The sequence below is a fragment of the Pyxicephalus adspersus genome, chromosome 6 (assembly GCF_032062135.1).
Source record: "Pyxicephalus adspersus chromosome 6, UCB_Pads_2.0, whole genome shotgun sequence".
Lineage (NCBI taxonomy): Eukaryota > Metazoa > Chordata > Amphibia > Anura > Pyxicephalidae > Pyxicephalus > Pyxicephalus adspersus.
Window position 1 is genome coordinate 47600964 of NC_092863.1, and position 13459 is coordinate 47614422.

A 13459-nucleotide genomic window follows, 5' to 3' on the forward strand; every position below is an offset into this window, starting at 1 on the left:
GACTTCACAATATTTTCTCTTTATGGACTGCAGCAAGTTATATATTGAAAACCAGATAATACAACTTTCAGCGTTTACAAAGTGAATTTTGCCAAAATGTTGTGACTTAAGCAGATCACATACACAATACTTACCCAAATTCATTCATAGTAATCCAAATGTGTATTTCACTTTTGGCTTAACTGCAGTCTTCTTTTTAGAATTAATACCTAATGGGAAAATATAATTTTCCAGGTGTGAGGCAATAATAAATCTAGAACTATTTTCTATAGTTATATCTATACATGGCCAAATCCTATATTCGGTATTGAATATAATTGTAGATCACCTAGGTTTTATAGAATATTATACTCTGTATATAACAGAGTAAGGCGTTACCTTTACATTTGGTCTAAATAAAAATGAAAACCTACATTCAGGACTACTTGGGCAATGTTTGTCCTTGTCCAAAACTGGCAGGCATTGGGACATTAGGTCCACAAGCCTGCAGTAACATCCTCAAGTTGAAGACAACCATACAGACTTCAGTGTGTCACATAATTACTTAAGTGGTGCATCATTAGTTCTACAGATGCCATTTTTATAAAACTATACTCTAAATCTCCTACAGTGGTGGTGCACATGCACATAGGGATTTCAAGGATCTGATAATAATTTTCCAGCTTTTATGTAACCTCCTACTGGCTAATTCTATGTTTTTACAATATCAGAACATAATAAAAAAAATATACAGGAAGAGCTCATTGTTGGGGTATCTGCAATGAAGAAACAACCAAGGACTAGATTAGCTCACCAAGTTCCACTAATAGGTAAAATAGAAGTTTTGGTTAGACTGCGCCTTTAAAAAAAGGCAATTAAAGATCTGAATGGGTGCTTGATATGCAGATGTAAATGTGAAAAAATTTTTATTATATGCATGAAATATGTCCTTTATGTCACATTGTGACATGTTAAAAAACATACGGAATTTCCAGAAGATATTAAAGTCTTTTTTTTTTTTTTAAATAAGAAACTTCTATTTCAGTAACTGCCTTACTTGAAAGCAGTAGGTGGCTCATCTTTCTGCTCTATGCATTCCTAAAAGACCATTAAAAAAAACTAGTTAAACTAGGTAAAGTTAAATGAGGTGTCCCAACATGTTATTTAGTACTGCTTCCCCTATGCAGTAGGAATGTGATTCTTTGTAAAGGACTATATGGACATAGATACTTGCAATGTTTAAGGATTTTAGCAATCTATAATCATCTGTTCAGATACATGCAGGCTCTGTAAAATGACACTTGTGGGCATTCTTCAGATGCAATCAATACAGAAAAGAATGTAAGGTCACACAGGGCTCACTGTCCATGCTGAAGCTGATTCTAGCACAGGATGTGCTAGCCAAGAATCAACAATATCAAAAGGAGGAGTATAAAACTAGATTTTCAAAACCATAAAACTAAGGGTTATTTACAAGCTTTAGGAACATATGAAAGGGACATTCAGGTGAATGACTAACTACCATATAAAATGCAGCATGAGTCACCTTGTCTAAATGGCATGAGATTTCCCAGAAGTCCAGTGACTGACTTACTTATCACTTGACAGATGAATAAACAGGAGTGAAATTTCCCATCCAATCTAGTATTCTCTCAGTTGAGCAATAAAGACTGACTTGTGCAACAATCAAAACAAAATCAAAAGTGATAATGATCCAGAAAGAAAAGCTTTACCAAATGAGATAGGTGTATAGTATGGGGCCTTTAGAGATTCACTCTATACAAAACAAGTACAGTTTAATTTTTACAAACAAACACAAGCAATGTGGATTCCACTGCCATGGTCTCTCTGATCAACAGTGCAATCAGGATAAATAAACCAGAGTACAAGAAGCACTCATAATCATTTCTAAATGGTTCTCTAGTGACACAAGTTAATAATCAGCTAATGCAGCATACAAGCAGTTCTCAAATATGTTCGCAAAAATCAAACAATATAGAATAAATGTATTTATAGACATCAGCAGCCAACACTCAAGCCTGGTCATCAAGTCAGGGATACAACTGGGCTATCTTTGGAGTTCCTTGGACTTTGCTTACATCTGAGTTTATTGTTGTTTTGTAAAAAGACCTGAATTTTCACCAGATTTTCTCCTAACAGCAGTGTCAGGGAAATTCACAAACAATAGGACTTTTCCGGATGCATGACTTAAGGTGCGTACACACTTCCAATTTTTATCGTTCCAATCGAACGACGAACGATCGATTGGGCAAAAAATTGTTCGTAAAAGAGTAACCAACGACGCCGACGAACAAGGAAAGTCGCTGGAAACGAACGACCGGACCGACGGATCGGATTGGACGACGATCGTTGAACATCGTTCGTGTGTACGGTCGTTCGTTGATCGTCCATGGTCTGAGCATGCGTAATGAACGAACGTCCGTCACTTTCCTGTCGTGCACATAGTTCCTCTATCGCTCAAACGATCGTATCTATTGTGTGTACAATATCTACGAACGATCGTGTCGTTAACTCTATGTGCAGGATCGGTGCTATACGATCGTTCATATATATCGTGCATGAACGTTCGTCGTTCGTTTTCCAACGATAATAATTGGAAGTGTGTATGTAGCTTTAATGGTATTAGAGACCTATGGTGATTAATGCAGGTAATGCAGTGACCAGATGGTGGGCACCATCAGCATTAAACTACAGATGTCATATTAAAAGCACACCAAAACCTTTAGTGTTGACAGAAACATACACATGCAATCTAAATGTTGGTTTATGGTTTGTGTTTAATACTATGACACACTGGACATTTATCATAGAAACAGTTGTAGGAGGCTTGAATGTGTGTATTTAGCCTATCAATAGATATGCAAAATTTCAAAAGTGCACACACAAGATACCATCAGATTACCTAAACCTGTTAAATGCATGCTTGTTTGTTTCCAAAAAGAACCCCCCCCCCCCCCCCTTATACTACCAGAAAAATGCGAACTTTATTTGAAATATCTAAGAAAAAGAAAGCAAACATTAACTTGACTACTACTTTTAACGTTACTACACTTTGATAGTCACATGTTTTTCTGGCACCATGCTAGAAATCTGTAAGACACCAAAATACAGTACCTTTTGCATTTTCAGAACGCTTTGGCAAGTCAAGGGTGTCAAAATTCTTGTCCATGTCTCCATTCTTTTTTCCTGAAACCAAGAAGCTGTATGTTAGTTTGTGGAAAAATAGAGCTGCCCTGCAGGTATGTATACACTTTAAAACAAATTACTCAAGCCAATCAATTTCAATATCACCTTTCCTGTTTTTTTTTACAAAACCCATGCACGCAATTGTTTCAGCGCGTAATGCCTTGCAGTAGAGAAGGAGCGTACACATTATGCGGACAGCAGAAGAAGAATAATATATTGGAAAATAGTATAATAGTAATATAACATAATATAAAGGGTAGTATTTGTACCACACAAAAATACTGATAGTGTGAAGAAATTTATTTACTTTAATCATTATTATTATGATGCAGAATAATGGTCATATCAGTATCACATTATTAAAGATGGCAATGCGTGCTTTATCTAATCATTTCTTCTATGTTTAATATTTATAGAAGATAAATATGCCTTTAAATTGTATACTTTTAAGTTTAATGCACTTATCCTATTTACCTGTATCAATCTTTAATCTCAATGACCCATGTACCAGGTGGCTGCATAACCCCAATTTAATTAATCTTTTCACTGCTAATTGCTGTAATTTTTAAACAAGAACCTAAAGAATATGGAGCACATGAGGTGTAATTGACTCCTAATAATGCAAGTCATCATGTCAAAGACTGCGGTAGAAGGTATGGACACACAAAAAGCATGCTATGTCTAAAAGTTGGGCCGCTCTGAACAGACAAAGCTCCTCCAATAGTGTCAAAGATTGCCACTCTTCCTGGATTCCCCAACACACAATTTCTATTGGTGCATTACAATAATAGGCCTCCTTTCTGGCCAATGTGTGAAGAGAAGGAATGTGTAAAGGAAATTTGTAGATGGAGGAGGCAAGAAGGCTTCATCACTAGCAGAAAATTTTAAGTGGCATACACACGTGCAATTATCGTTGGCATGAATGAGTGCTGTACATACAGCAACATTCTGCTCTATAGAGAGGGGAGGGGGAGAACGATGGAGCGGCACCCTGCTGCGCGCTCTCCCCCTTTCCTTGCATCAGGATCGTTCGTTGTCCATTGTTCATAGATCCGCCAGGATGGTCGTTCGGACGATGGACGACGAGCGCTGCACACAAGCCAGATTCTCCAGATCTTCCTGAGCCGATTATCAGGCAAGAACCATTGGACAAGTGTACGTAGCTTAAGAGTTTGGTCCATTTATTATGGCCTTACATTTCCCCATAGCATAGGTATGTTAACATCACCTTCAATTAGGTGCGGTGCAAATATCCAAGTAAAGTGCACTTTTTATCATTTGTACCTATATATTTTCTGTCTATAACCAATGTATTTTTGAGAAAGCCTTAAATTTAGCTTTATTGAAATATTCAATTCAATTAAGGTATGAGTCTGTATATAGCAGGAAATTTTAAACAGGTTTCAGGTCAGTAAAAATGTTAATATTAATATATTCAGAAAATTTTTTAGCATACAAAATATCAAATTTTACTCCTTATACAAAAAAAAAAATCACTGTACAAGATGCAGAAGTGTCTTTTTAACTACTTTGTATTACTTGCTATAGTTCAAAGTCATAAAATGTATGTACTAACTGTGCATGTAATCAAACCATTGCTGGTTTTGGTGTGTTTTCAAATGTACACCTGAATCTTGCAATTGTAATGTGTCTTGACCTCTTTGGTCAATTCATTTTGCCTTTCCCTACCTTCCCTGCAGAAAAGATTCTGCAAAATGCTTTATAATCATGAAAGAACTGGAATGCCAACCTAGCATATTTATATTAGCACAGACAGAAGAGGCTTCTTCAAGCAGACTCCTCCAGTACTACCTAACTTGCTAAAACAGATCTGCCTTTCACCACAGGCAAGATGTTTGCTATCCAGGGTAGCGTTAAACAGCCACATCAAAACAATACCAAAAGGAAACTTGATTTTACTACACAATTTTAAATGCTTTTATTAAAATACTGCTAAAATCGTGCTTAAAATACAAATAAGTAATTATCAAACAAAAACGTGAACGGGCTAATACCAGTGGTAATAAAGTGAATAATGACGTATTCAATTATTAAATTATCCTCAGGTAATGCTAATACTAGTGACTTTCTTTGCTAAGCACATTTAAATAGCTGAGCTCTCAACTACAGCAAATATTTATTTTTGCAGGCACACCAGCAATCTGGAAAAAAAAGTTAATTAAAGATAAATTAATTAGACAAAAATCTTTCATCATTCTTTGTAGTTACATTTGTTTACAGTATAAAAAAAATATTTAAACATTTTAAGATTAAAGCAGAAATACAGTCTCCCAGCTCATATAGTTGTTCTACCTGCCTTTGTCGCAAAATAATCTCTGTAAAAAGCACAATTCCCCTATTTCACTGCACAGATACTGCTGGTAGCTGCCATTTGCATGATTAGGTCACATCCTGTTCAAGAGGAGAGTAGTACAATTGGGAAAAAAAGTATTTTACTGTTTACTGTCACACAGAGTTATGTCCCTACCAAGCAATATTTCCTTCCACAACATTCAACTTTCAAACACTAGATTCTTCTCTGCCCACTCAGGGTCTGTCACCTGATGAATGAATGACTGGGTTGTAGGTTAGTGCCAGAAGAGAGACCTGGGCTGACATTAGGGTCCCATGTTAAGCCCGAGGATCTAAGATAAATTCATAGAGACACAGGACTAAATAAAAAACTAACAAATGTACCTGCAGCTAAAACATGTGTGATACACAATAGTTTTACTTTTTACATTGTATAACTCTAGAAATACACAACCACTGGGCACTTTTTATCAGGTACGCCTAACTCACCTACTTGTTAAAGGAAATATCTAACATAAATAAACCAGTAACAAGGTAACAAGGCAGCAACCTATTGCATGCTTAAACATACAGATATCATCCAGATGACCTGCTGAGTTTAAACTCAGCATCAGTGATTAAAATAACTGAACATGCCTTGATTGTTGGTGTCAGACAGGCTGGTCTGAGTATTTCAGTAGCTCATCTGATGGAATGTTCACACAGAACCATCTGTAGGTTTTACAGATAATGGTCTGAAAAGGTTAAAATATCCAGGGACTGATGGTTATCTGGGGAAAAATGTGTTGTTGATGCCAGAGGTCAGAGGGAAATGGCCAGACAGCCTTGAGATGATAGAAAGGCTACAGTAATTGAAATACCTACTCATTGCAACCAAGGTATGCAGAAGGTAATCTCTGAACATGTAATACACTTTGAAGCAGATGGGCTATAGCATTTGAAGACCATAGCACGGGCCCACAGGCACTACTGCCAGCTAAGAACAGGCATGTGCTACAATTTGCATGGATTCACCAAAATTGCACAGGGATTAGAAAGATTAGAAAAACATTGTCTGGTCTGAAGTGTCAATTTCTTCTTCAATATTCAAATAGTAGGGTCAGATTTTAGAGTCAACAATATGAAAGCATGGTTGCATTCTGCTTTTTATCAAAGTCTCAGGCTGGTGGTGGTGTTGTAATGAGGTGGGGGATAATTGTAAGGTACTTAGCCCGCCAATGATCCCACGTCGTCCTCAGGGGCGACCCCAGGGATCGCAGGCAGCGTGGAGGAAACCGCTGCAGCAGACAGAGTGGCCGGGTCTGACACCACTCTGCTCGCAGCTAATCTCCTCTCACTGGCGGAGGGAACCGTCCCAGCCTAACTACTGTTCGGCTGAAGGGCATCCCTGCAGGCGTGCACAGTACTGCACGCGCCCTTTAGTATTCCTCCAGGCGTGCAGAGTATAGCGTCGCCCAGGGGTCCTTCTGTAAGAGGTGCATGCCTCTTGTAGCCCCTGGGGGAGGAGCATGCATAGTTTGTATTCCCTGACGGCTAAATCGGCCGCAGGGGATTTTTCAGTATGTTTCCACCTATCCAATAGTGGAAGGTGGCGCAATGTGATTGGGCACTCTGCCCATTTAATGAGACCCTGTCATTAGCACCCTTGCCTGGTATAGCCTGTATGTGCTTGGGTGAGTTGTTTGTGTTGGATAACCCTTTTGACTTTTGTTGTCTTCTCGTGTCTTGTCACCAGCTCTGACTTATTACCAGCAGAAACCCTTCTGAATATTGACCTTACATGAGCTCTGCCTGCCCTGACTTCGGATTGTGCCTGACTACGGTCTTCTGCCTCATGCTTTTGTACCTTGCTTATCTGATTGACATATTGTGTTTGACCTCGGCCTGTACCTGGATTACGGAATAAAGTCTGCTTAAAGTATTCCCTGGAGTTGGTTGTGATTTATGTGCCCAGGCGCATTACATTATTTTTTTCCAACACTTTGGGCCCCTTAACACAGCCTACTTTACCATTGTACTTGACTTGTCCATGCCGTTATGACCACAACGTGCCAATTTTTGGATGGCTGATCCCCACAGGAAAATGTGATCTGTCCCCATGCTCAAATCATCTCAAACCAATTTCTTAAACGTGAGTTCACTGTACTCAATGTCATTAAACCTTCATCCAAAAGAGCACCTATAGGATGTGGTGGAATGGGAGATTTCCATCATACATAGGCATCTGACAAATCAAACTGTGTGCAGTTATCATGTCAATATCGACCTAAATCACTGAGGAATGTTTCCAGGATCTTGTTAAATATACACAACAAAGAATTACTAGTATGAAGGTGTAGATAATAAAGTAGCTGGTGAGTATCATTTCTGGATTAACATCACTTATAGCACCTTGTAGCACCTATCTTTTTCCACAAAAAGGTTATGAAGCACTAAAACGCATGTGTACCGAGGAGATGTTTAAAATATATGGCACTGCAACAGGGATTGCTCAGTATGGTAACGTCTGGCTTAATACACTACCTGCAATACATTGTTGGGAAGCCAGGCTAACCCACAGTGCATTCCTTCCAGCAGAACCTGAACCTTTGATCATTCTGAACAGTGGTCTAAATACAGGATCAAATAGATAAAAAACAAAGCTGGGACAAAACAATGAGCTTGGAACATATATTTCTTTATACTTACACTTGGAAGGATTTTTAGGAACTAGCCAATATTTAAAACAACTTTTTATTATGAGTGCTAAAGGTTAGCTTTTAAAACGTGTGTGTTGCAATTGTCTAATTGTACTCATAGGTATTTGCCATTATATTTAAATCCGCAGAGTATAGTTTAATATTTCCTGGTGAGATAAAGCAAATTCATCAGTGACTGCATTAATGAGTGATCAGACACAAATGGAATAATTTCCCATGAATTCTTCCTAGAGGCTATGGCTGTTACAATTTGTCAATGTATGAATATATAATATAAATAATATTATTAATACAAATAAATAAAAAATGTTTAGTTGTGTCCTAGACAGGTTCCAGAATTAACTTTTAAAGACAGCGATTCCAGCAGCACAATTCTGTTGGCACCTGCGTAGGCCTGTCACTTGGAACAATAAATTAAGTCTGCAGGAAAAGGGTTTTTGTATGCATTAAAAAAAAACTGCTAGCTGCATGATGGGGAATAACAGAACAAAACCAAAAAGCATTAAATAATTTGGTCTGTAAACAAGGGGATCTGGGAAACAAAAACAAAATCTTATCTATAAAATCACAAAGACAGAAAGGGTGAAGGTGGGGTACAGACTCACCTTGGTTAAACCATTCCTCTAATAAGCAGGAAAGCAAGAGAAGAAAGGTGAATTACAGGAGGGACAGAGAAAGTTGGCAGATGAATCACAACAATGCAGATCTGTATTTCCGTACACCTGAGGTTCATTTATGGCAAAGAACAATGAAAAGTGTCACAAATCTGTCTAGTATACTGGAGATTGGGGCACAGTGGGTACAGAAAAGAGTAAGATAACAAATGTGTTACCTAGAACACCTGGAATGGAATCTGCATTTGTGGGTATTTTAGCTAAAGTGAATGTACAAATACAACTTTACCTTATCCTTTACATGAAACTCTACAACAATATTACACACAGTGCAGAGCAATTATCAAGTGCAAAGTACACCACAGTACAGGCATTCTTATAGTTTTCAACTGTGCAGTTCTGAGTAATATTTGCATCATTTGAAGCCGCTGGGCTGGCTTCAGCTACAGTGCTAAACACTTGAACTTTGTCATTCTTTGCTTTGTAAATCTGCAGCTTGTTGCCAGTTAAAAAGTCATCAACTTGGGTTCACCTATACCAATCATCATTGGGTTACTATCATCTGGTTTACCTTTTTTATTTTAGCTAATTTATTTAAACTATTTACTATATAGCAGTTATTTTGGCTGTATAACCACTGATTAATTATTATGCATATTTTTTTATTCATATGTCCACTTGCAGTAATGCAATACTGAAATTCTGCTTTATGCAAAAAGCTGTTGGACCTTTCACTGCATACAAAGGCCCACTTTTTAAATGTGGCTCCCCTACTTCATGAAATGATGACTTAACCTTAAAAAGACAATATTCGTTTTTTTTTGGCCCAATAAACAGAGTCTTGGGTTTGATTTATTCATCTCTAGGCTAAATGGGAGCCTAAAGAATGCTAAGAACTTCAAATCCCATGAGAAGAAAATGCAACATAGCACAGAGTCGAACTCTCGTGAAATACTTGGCCATACAACATTCTTCAAGATCATCCTGAGAAAAAAATTTTATTTTCAGCAAATCTTGCAGGCAAAAGACAAGTGAAAGACAAATAAATGTACCCGACTTTTTTCCTCCACAGATGTTTCTTTTAATTTTTTTTAGCATTTCAGCAAATGGGGGGATGAAGAAACCCTGTCCCAGTGGCAGAAGTCAGGTGAAATACAAAAATAAAGTTTTTTTTTCTTCTGGAGAGTGAAGAGTTAAAAGTGCCAGGCCTGATGTTTGCAGCCCTGGAGTGATTCTCTTCATCTCCTGTCTCAACAAGCATCCAGCCAGCTATAGTAACTTCTGAGGAGTTCTAATTTTTCCCAGCCATATTCAAATTAAAAAAAAATGTTTGCATGGGAATGATAGGTTCATGAATGCACCTATGACAGCCTCCTACTAGAGAATGTTACCTGTTGTGCACTGATCAAGCAGTGTATGGCCAGCATAAATATTCAACATTTCCTCACAATAGAATAAACATTTTCCTGCTGTGGTGTTTTTTCCTTGGGATGGAAACATGCTTAAAAGAATAAAACAAATAAGCCATGGTAATTTAAAATATAGTAAATCAAAATAGCTGGGATATGACATATAAATCATATTTCTAGTCTGTACATGGCTTCCATTATTAGATAGAACTGTATGTACCAGCCCATTTCTATTGTTACACAATCTAAAGCTTCATACACACATGCAATTATTGTCCTTGGAAAGGATCTTTCACGATCCTTTTCAACGACAAAGGACTGCACAAGGCATGAACGAGTGCTGTACATACAACACCGTTCTGCTCTATGCAGAGGGGAGGGGGAGAATGACGGAGCAGCACTCCCCCTTCCCTTGCATTAGGATTGTTCGTCGTCCATCGCCAGTGGATCCGCCAGGACGGTCGTTCGGACTATGGGCGCTGTACACACGCCAGATTCTCGTACAATATCGGCCCTGAACCTATTATCGGGCAAGAACCATTGGACGTGTGTACGTAGCTTAAGTCAAACAGACAGCACTGTGGGATCCAACATTGTAAAAAAATGTTATCATTGTAGTAATAGGGCTAGGGCAGGGCCTGGAGGCAAACCCTTGAGCCATTACACACTTGTGAGAGAGCATGGCAAGGAATCTAGCTGGAATGCAGCCTCGATAAACACAGGAATTGCAAGCCTGAGCAAGCCAGACTTTGCTCAAGTTTTGGTGATAACAGGTTAGGGTGGGTGGCAGACAAAAGAGGCAGGCAAACACTTGTTTAACTTATGAGCTAATAGATTATTATCAACTCCAAAGTTTCGGTGACTAAATCCTAGCTGTTGAAAAACCATTCCATTCCGTATAATATTTGAGCATGCCTAAACAGTCTGACAATGTACAGTAAGACACACTATGTATACAAGCATAAATATGCATTGTAAAGTAAAACAGAGGTTATTTGGTTAGGAGACAAGCCTGTACATAATGAGTGAAAAAACAATCCCACCTGCCAACAACTCATATGCACAGCATGGGACCCAACAAAAATGTCAATTCACAGGGCTGCATGGGTTATTTTACAGGCATTTAATATTTAACTTACTTTTTTTGTCTCATTAGTCTCACTACTTCACACCTTTACTTGTCCTCCTTTCCTCAATTAACACCTCATGGAAACCCATTGTTCATGCCAGCCAGACGCAATATTTTTAGGAGCATAAACCCATGTGATAATCTTTGTGCACTGACTTTTGTATATAACATACTCCAAAAGTTAACTATATAAAATGTTGATGTACACATCTTAGTGATAAATCAGTTAGTTAACTGAGAAAAAAAATGATCAGTAGGTTAGAATACAATGCACTGACATGACATTGCACATGTTAGGAAATGGAGAGCCAATGTTTGTGGGTTTAAATAGGTGATTATGGCAGAAGGCACAAAGACAGCTTACATTGTTACATCTAAGTTACCTTTAGCTTTTTTGCCTCCAAAGCAGCCAGCATCATCTTTCTTTTTCTTTTGCTGTCCACCAATCCCAGTCTGCAGTGTGCTGTCTAAGTCATGGAATCTGTCTGCTCCCGGCACTTCTTTGTGGACGTGGTAAGAAAGGTTACGCATGATACACACACAGTTCTCCACAGACTGCAAGCAAAAGATAAAACTTTTTATATCTGACAGCTTCTATAAGAGACTAAATGTAAAAAAAACTTAAAAGGCAACACATGTTAAATTGTACCTGCAGTTAAATTCTAAAATGCCAACAAAGTCCTTGCGCCTCCCCTTTTCTTAGGGCCATACAAGGTCATAAACTTAAGACTAAAGCACTGTAAGCACTAGAATGATATCATGGAGGTAATAATAAAGTAATGGACTTGTTTGTTACATACCCAGTGAGTACAGATGCTGGGGAAAGGGGAGGGTGGGATAGGCTTAGAAGAAAGAGGAAACAGGCTAGAAGAGGACTACAGCAGCTGGTGAGAGATCAGTGGTGGAGCAGTGACTTGGTAGTGACAGATAAGTAGAGGAGCAGCTGATGGGGAAAGTTAGCAGATCAATAGGGAAAGAGAACAGAAGGGACACTTATTGCAATCTTGTGGATATTTGGCTGCCAGATCACATCCACAGAGCTATGCAGCAGCCAATTATTTGGTGGTGAGACTGGAGGGATGTTACCTGTCAATCACATCAATTAACTAAATGGCCAAATCTCAGGCTCCACCTGAACGCAAGTTCACATTTGCTAAACATGGCACTACAAATCATGTAAATGCCGCCCCCTTAAGGGATACTGAGGCAACCAGCTGGAAGATGTTCTCTTCATCCGTCAATGGAAAAGATCACAAAAGTATGTTTCCAGCAACAATCCTTTGACAGCTCATTGTCATCGGTATGAGGATTTAGTCTACAATGATGCCTTTCCATAAACCTGGCCTGTTTAGGAGTCAGGTGACTCAATGAAAACAATGCACACCCAGTGTTTTCTGATATCTTATCAATCCAGTTGGAAGCACCCATAAAGTGTGATTTTAATGTAATATCTGTTAAGGCCTTAATGGCTAATGTACAACTCCCTGAAATAAACAGCATTACAGCAGTAAAACCAAAAAAATATAACAATATAAAAATAATATGCACCAACAACATATACTCTGCTTTCTTTCACTCCCGCATCACTCCACTCAGTTACGGACAAAAAAAAAATATGTGGGAAAGCATGTGCTTTTCTCTTTATGACAGTGCTGGGGCCATCCCCATGCACCAACATTGTTACATAGGAAAAGGTCAGACTGCTGTGTGGGCTACAATTTTAAAAATAATAAAATACCATAGTTTACACAAGAAAGAAGTCTACTGCTTTTGTCACCTATATAGAATTGGGCAATAAAATGTACCTGAATTTTCAGAAAACATGAATATGACTGGTATTACTGATTTCTTAATCTGCGAAAACTTGTCTGACTGTCATTCATAGTAGTTTTCGGCTGCAATACTTAAGTCACTTTTCCATAAAAATATAGGTACCTTAAAATTTTCTCTGTCTTTCCTGACATGACTTTGCTGTAATTCTGATCCTCCAACTGATATGTTTAAAAGACTTAAGCTGCATACACACCTGCAATTTTTCTCGTTGGAAAGGATCTTTCACGATCCTTTCCAACGAGAAAAGACTGCACGATGCATGAACGATGCTGTACA

At 38.2% G+C, this 13459-nt stretch overlaps 1 protein-coding gene across 1 annotated transcript in view; it reads right to left on the reverse strand.

Annotated features, from left to right (window-relative positions):
* Window positions 1–13459, reverse strand: part of ARVCF (ARVCF delta catenin family member) — a 372226-nt gene that overhangs the window by 29630 nt on the left and 329137 nt on the right. Inside the window, exons 12-14 of the mRNA XM_072413926.1 lie at window positions 11734–11905; window positions 8804–8821; window positions 3115–3186 (exon numbers count right to left, since the gene is read on the reverse strand). Of these exons, the coding sequence (XP_072270027.1) occupies window positions 3115–3186; window positions 8804–8821; window positions 11734–11905 (262 nt within the window). The remainder of the gene's footprint in view (window positions 1–3114; window positions 3187–8803; window positions 8822–11733; window positions 11906–13459) is intronic.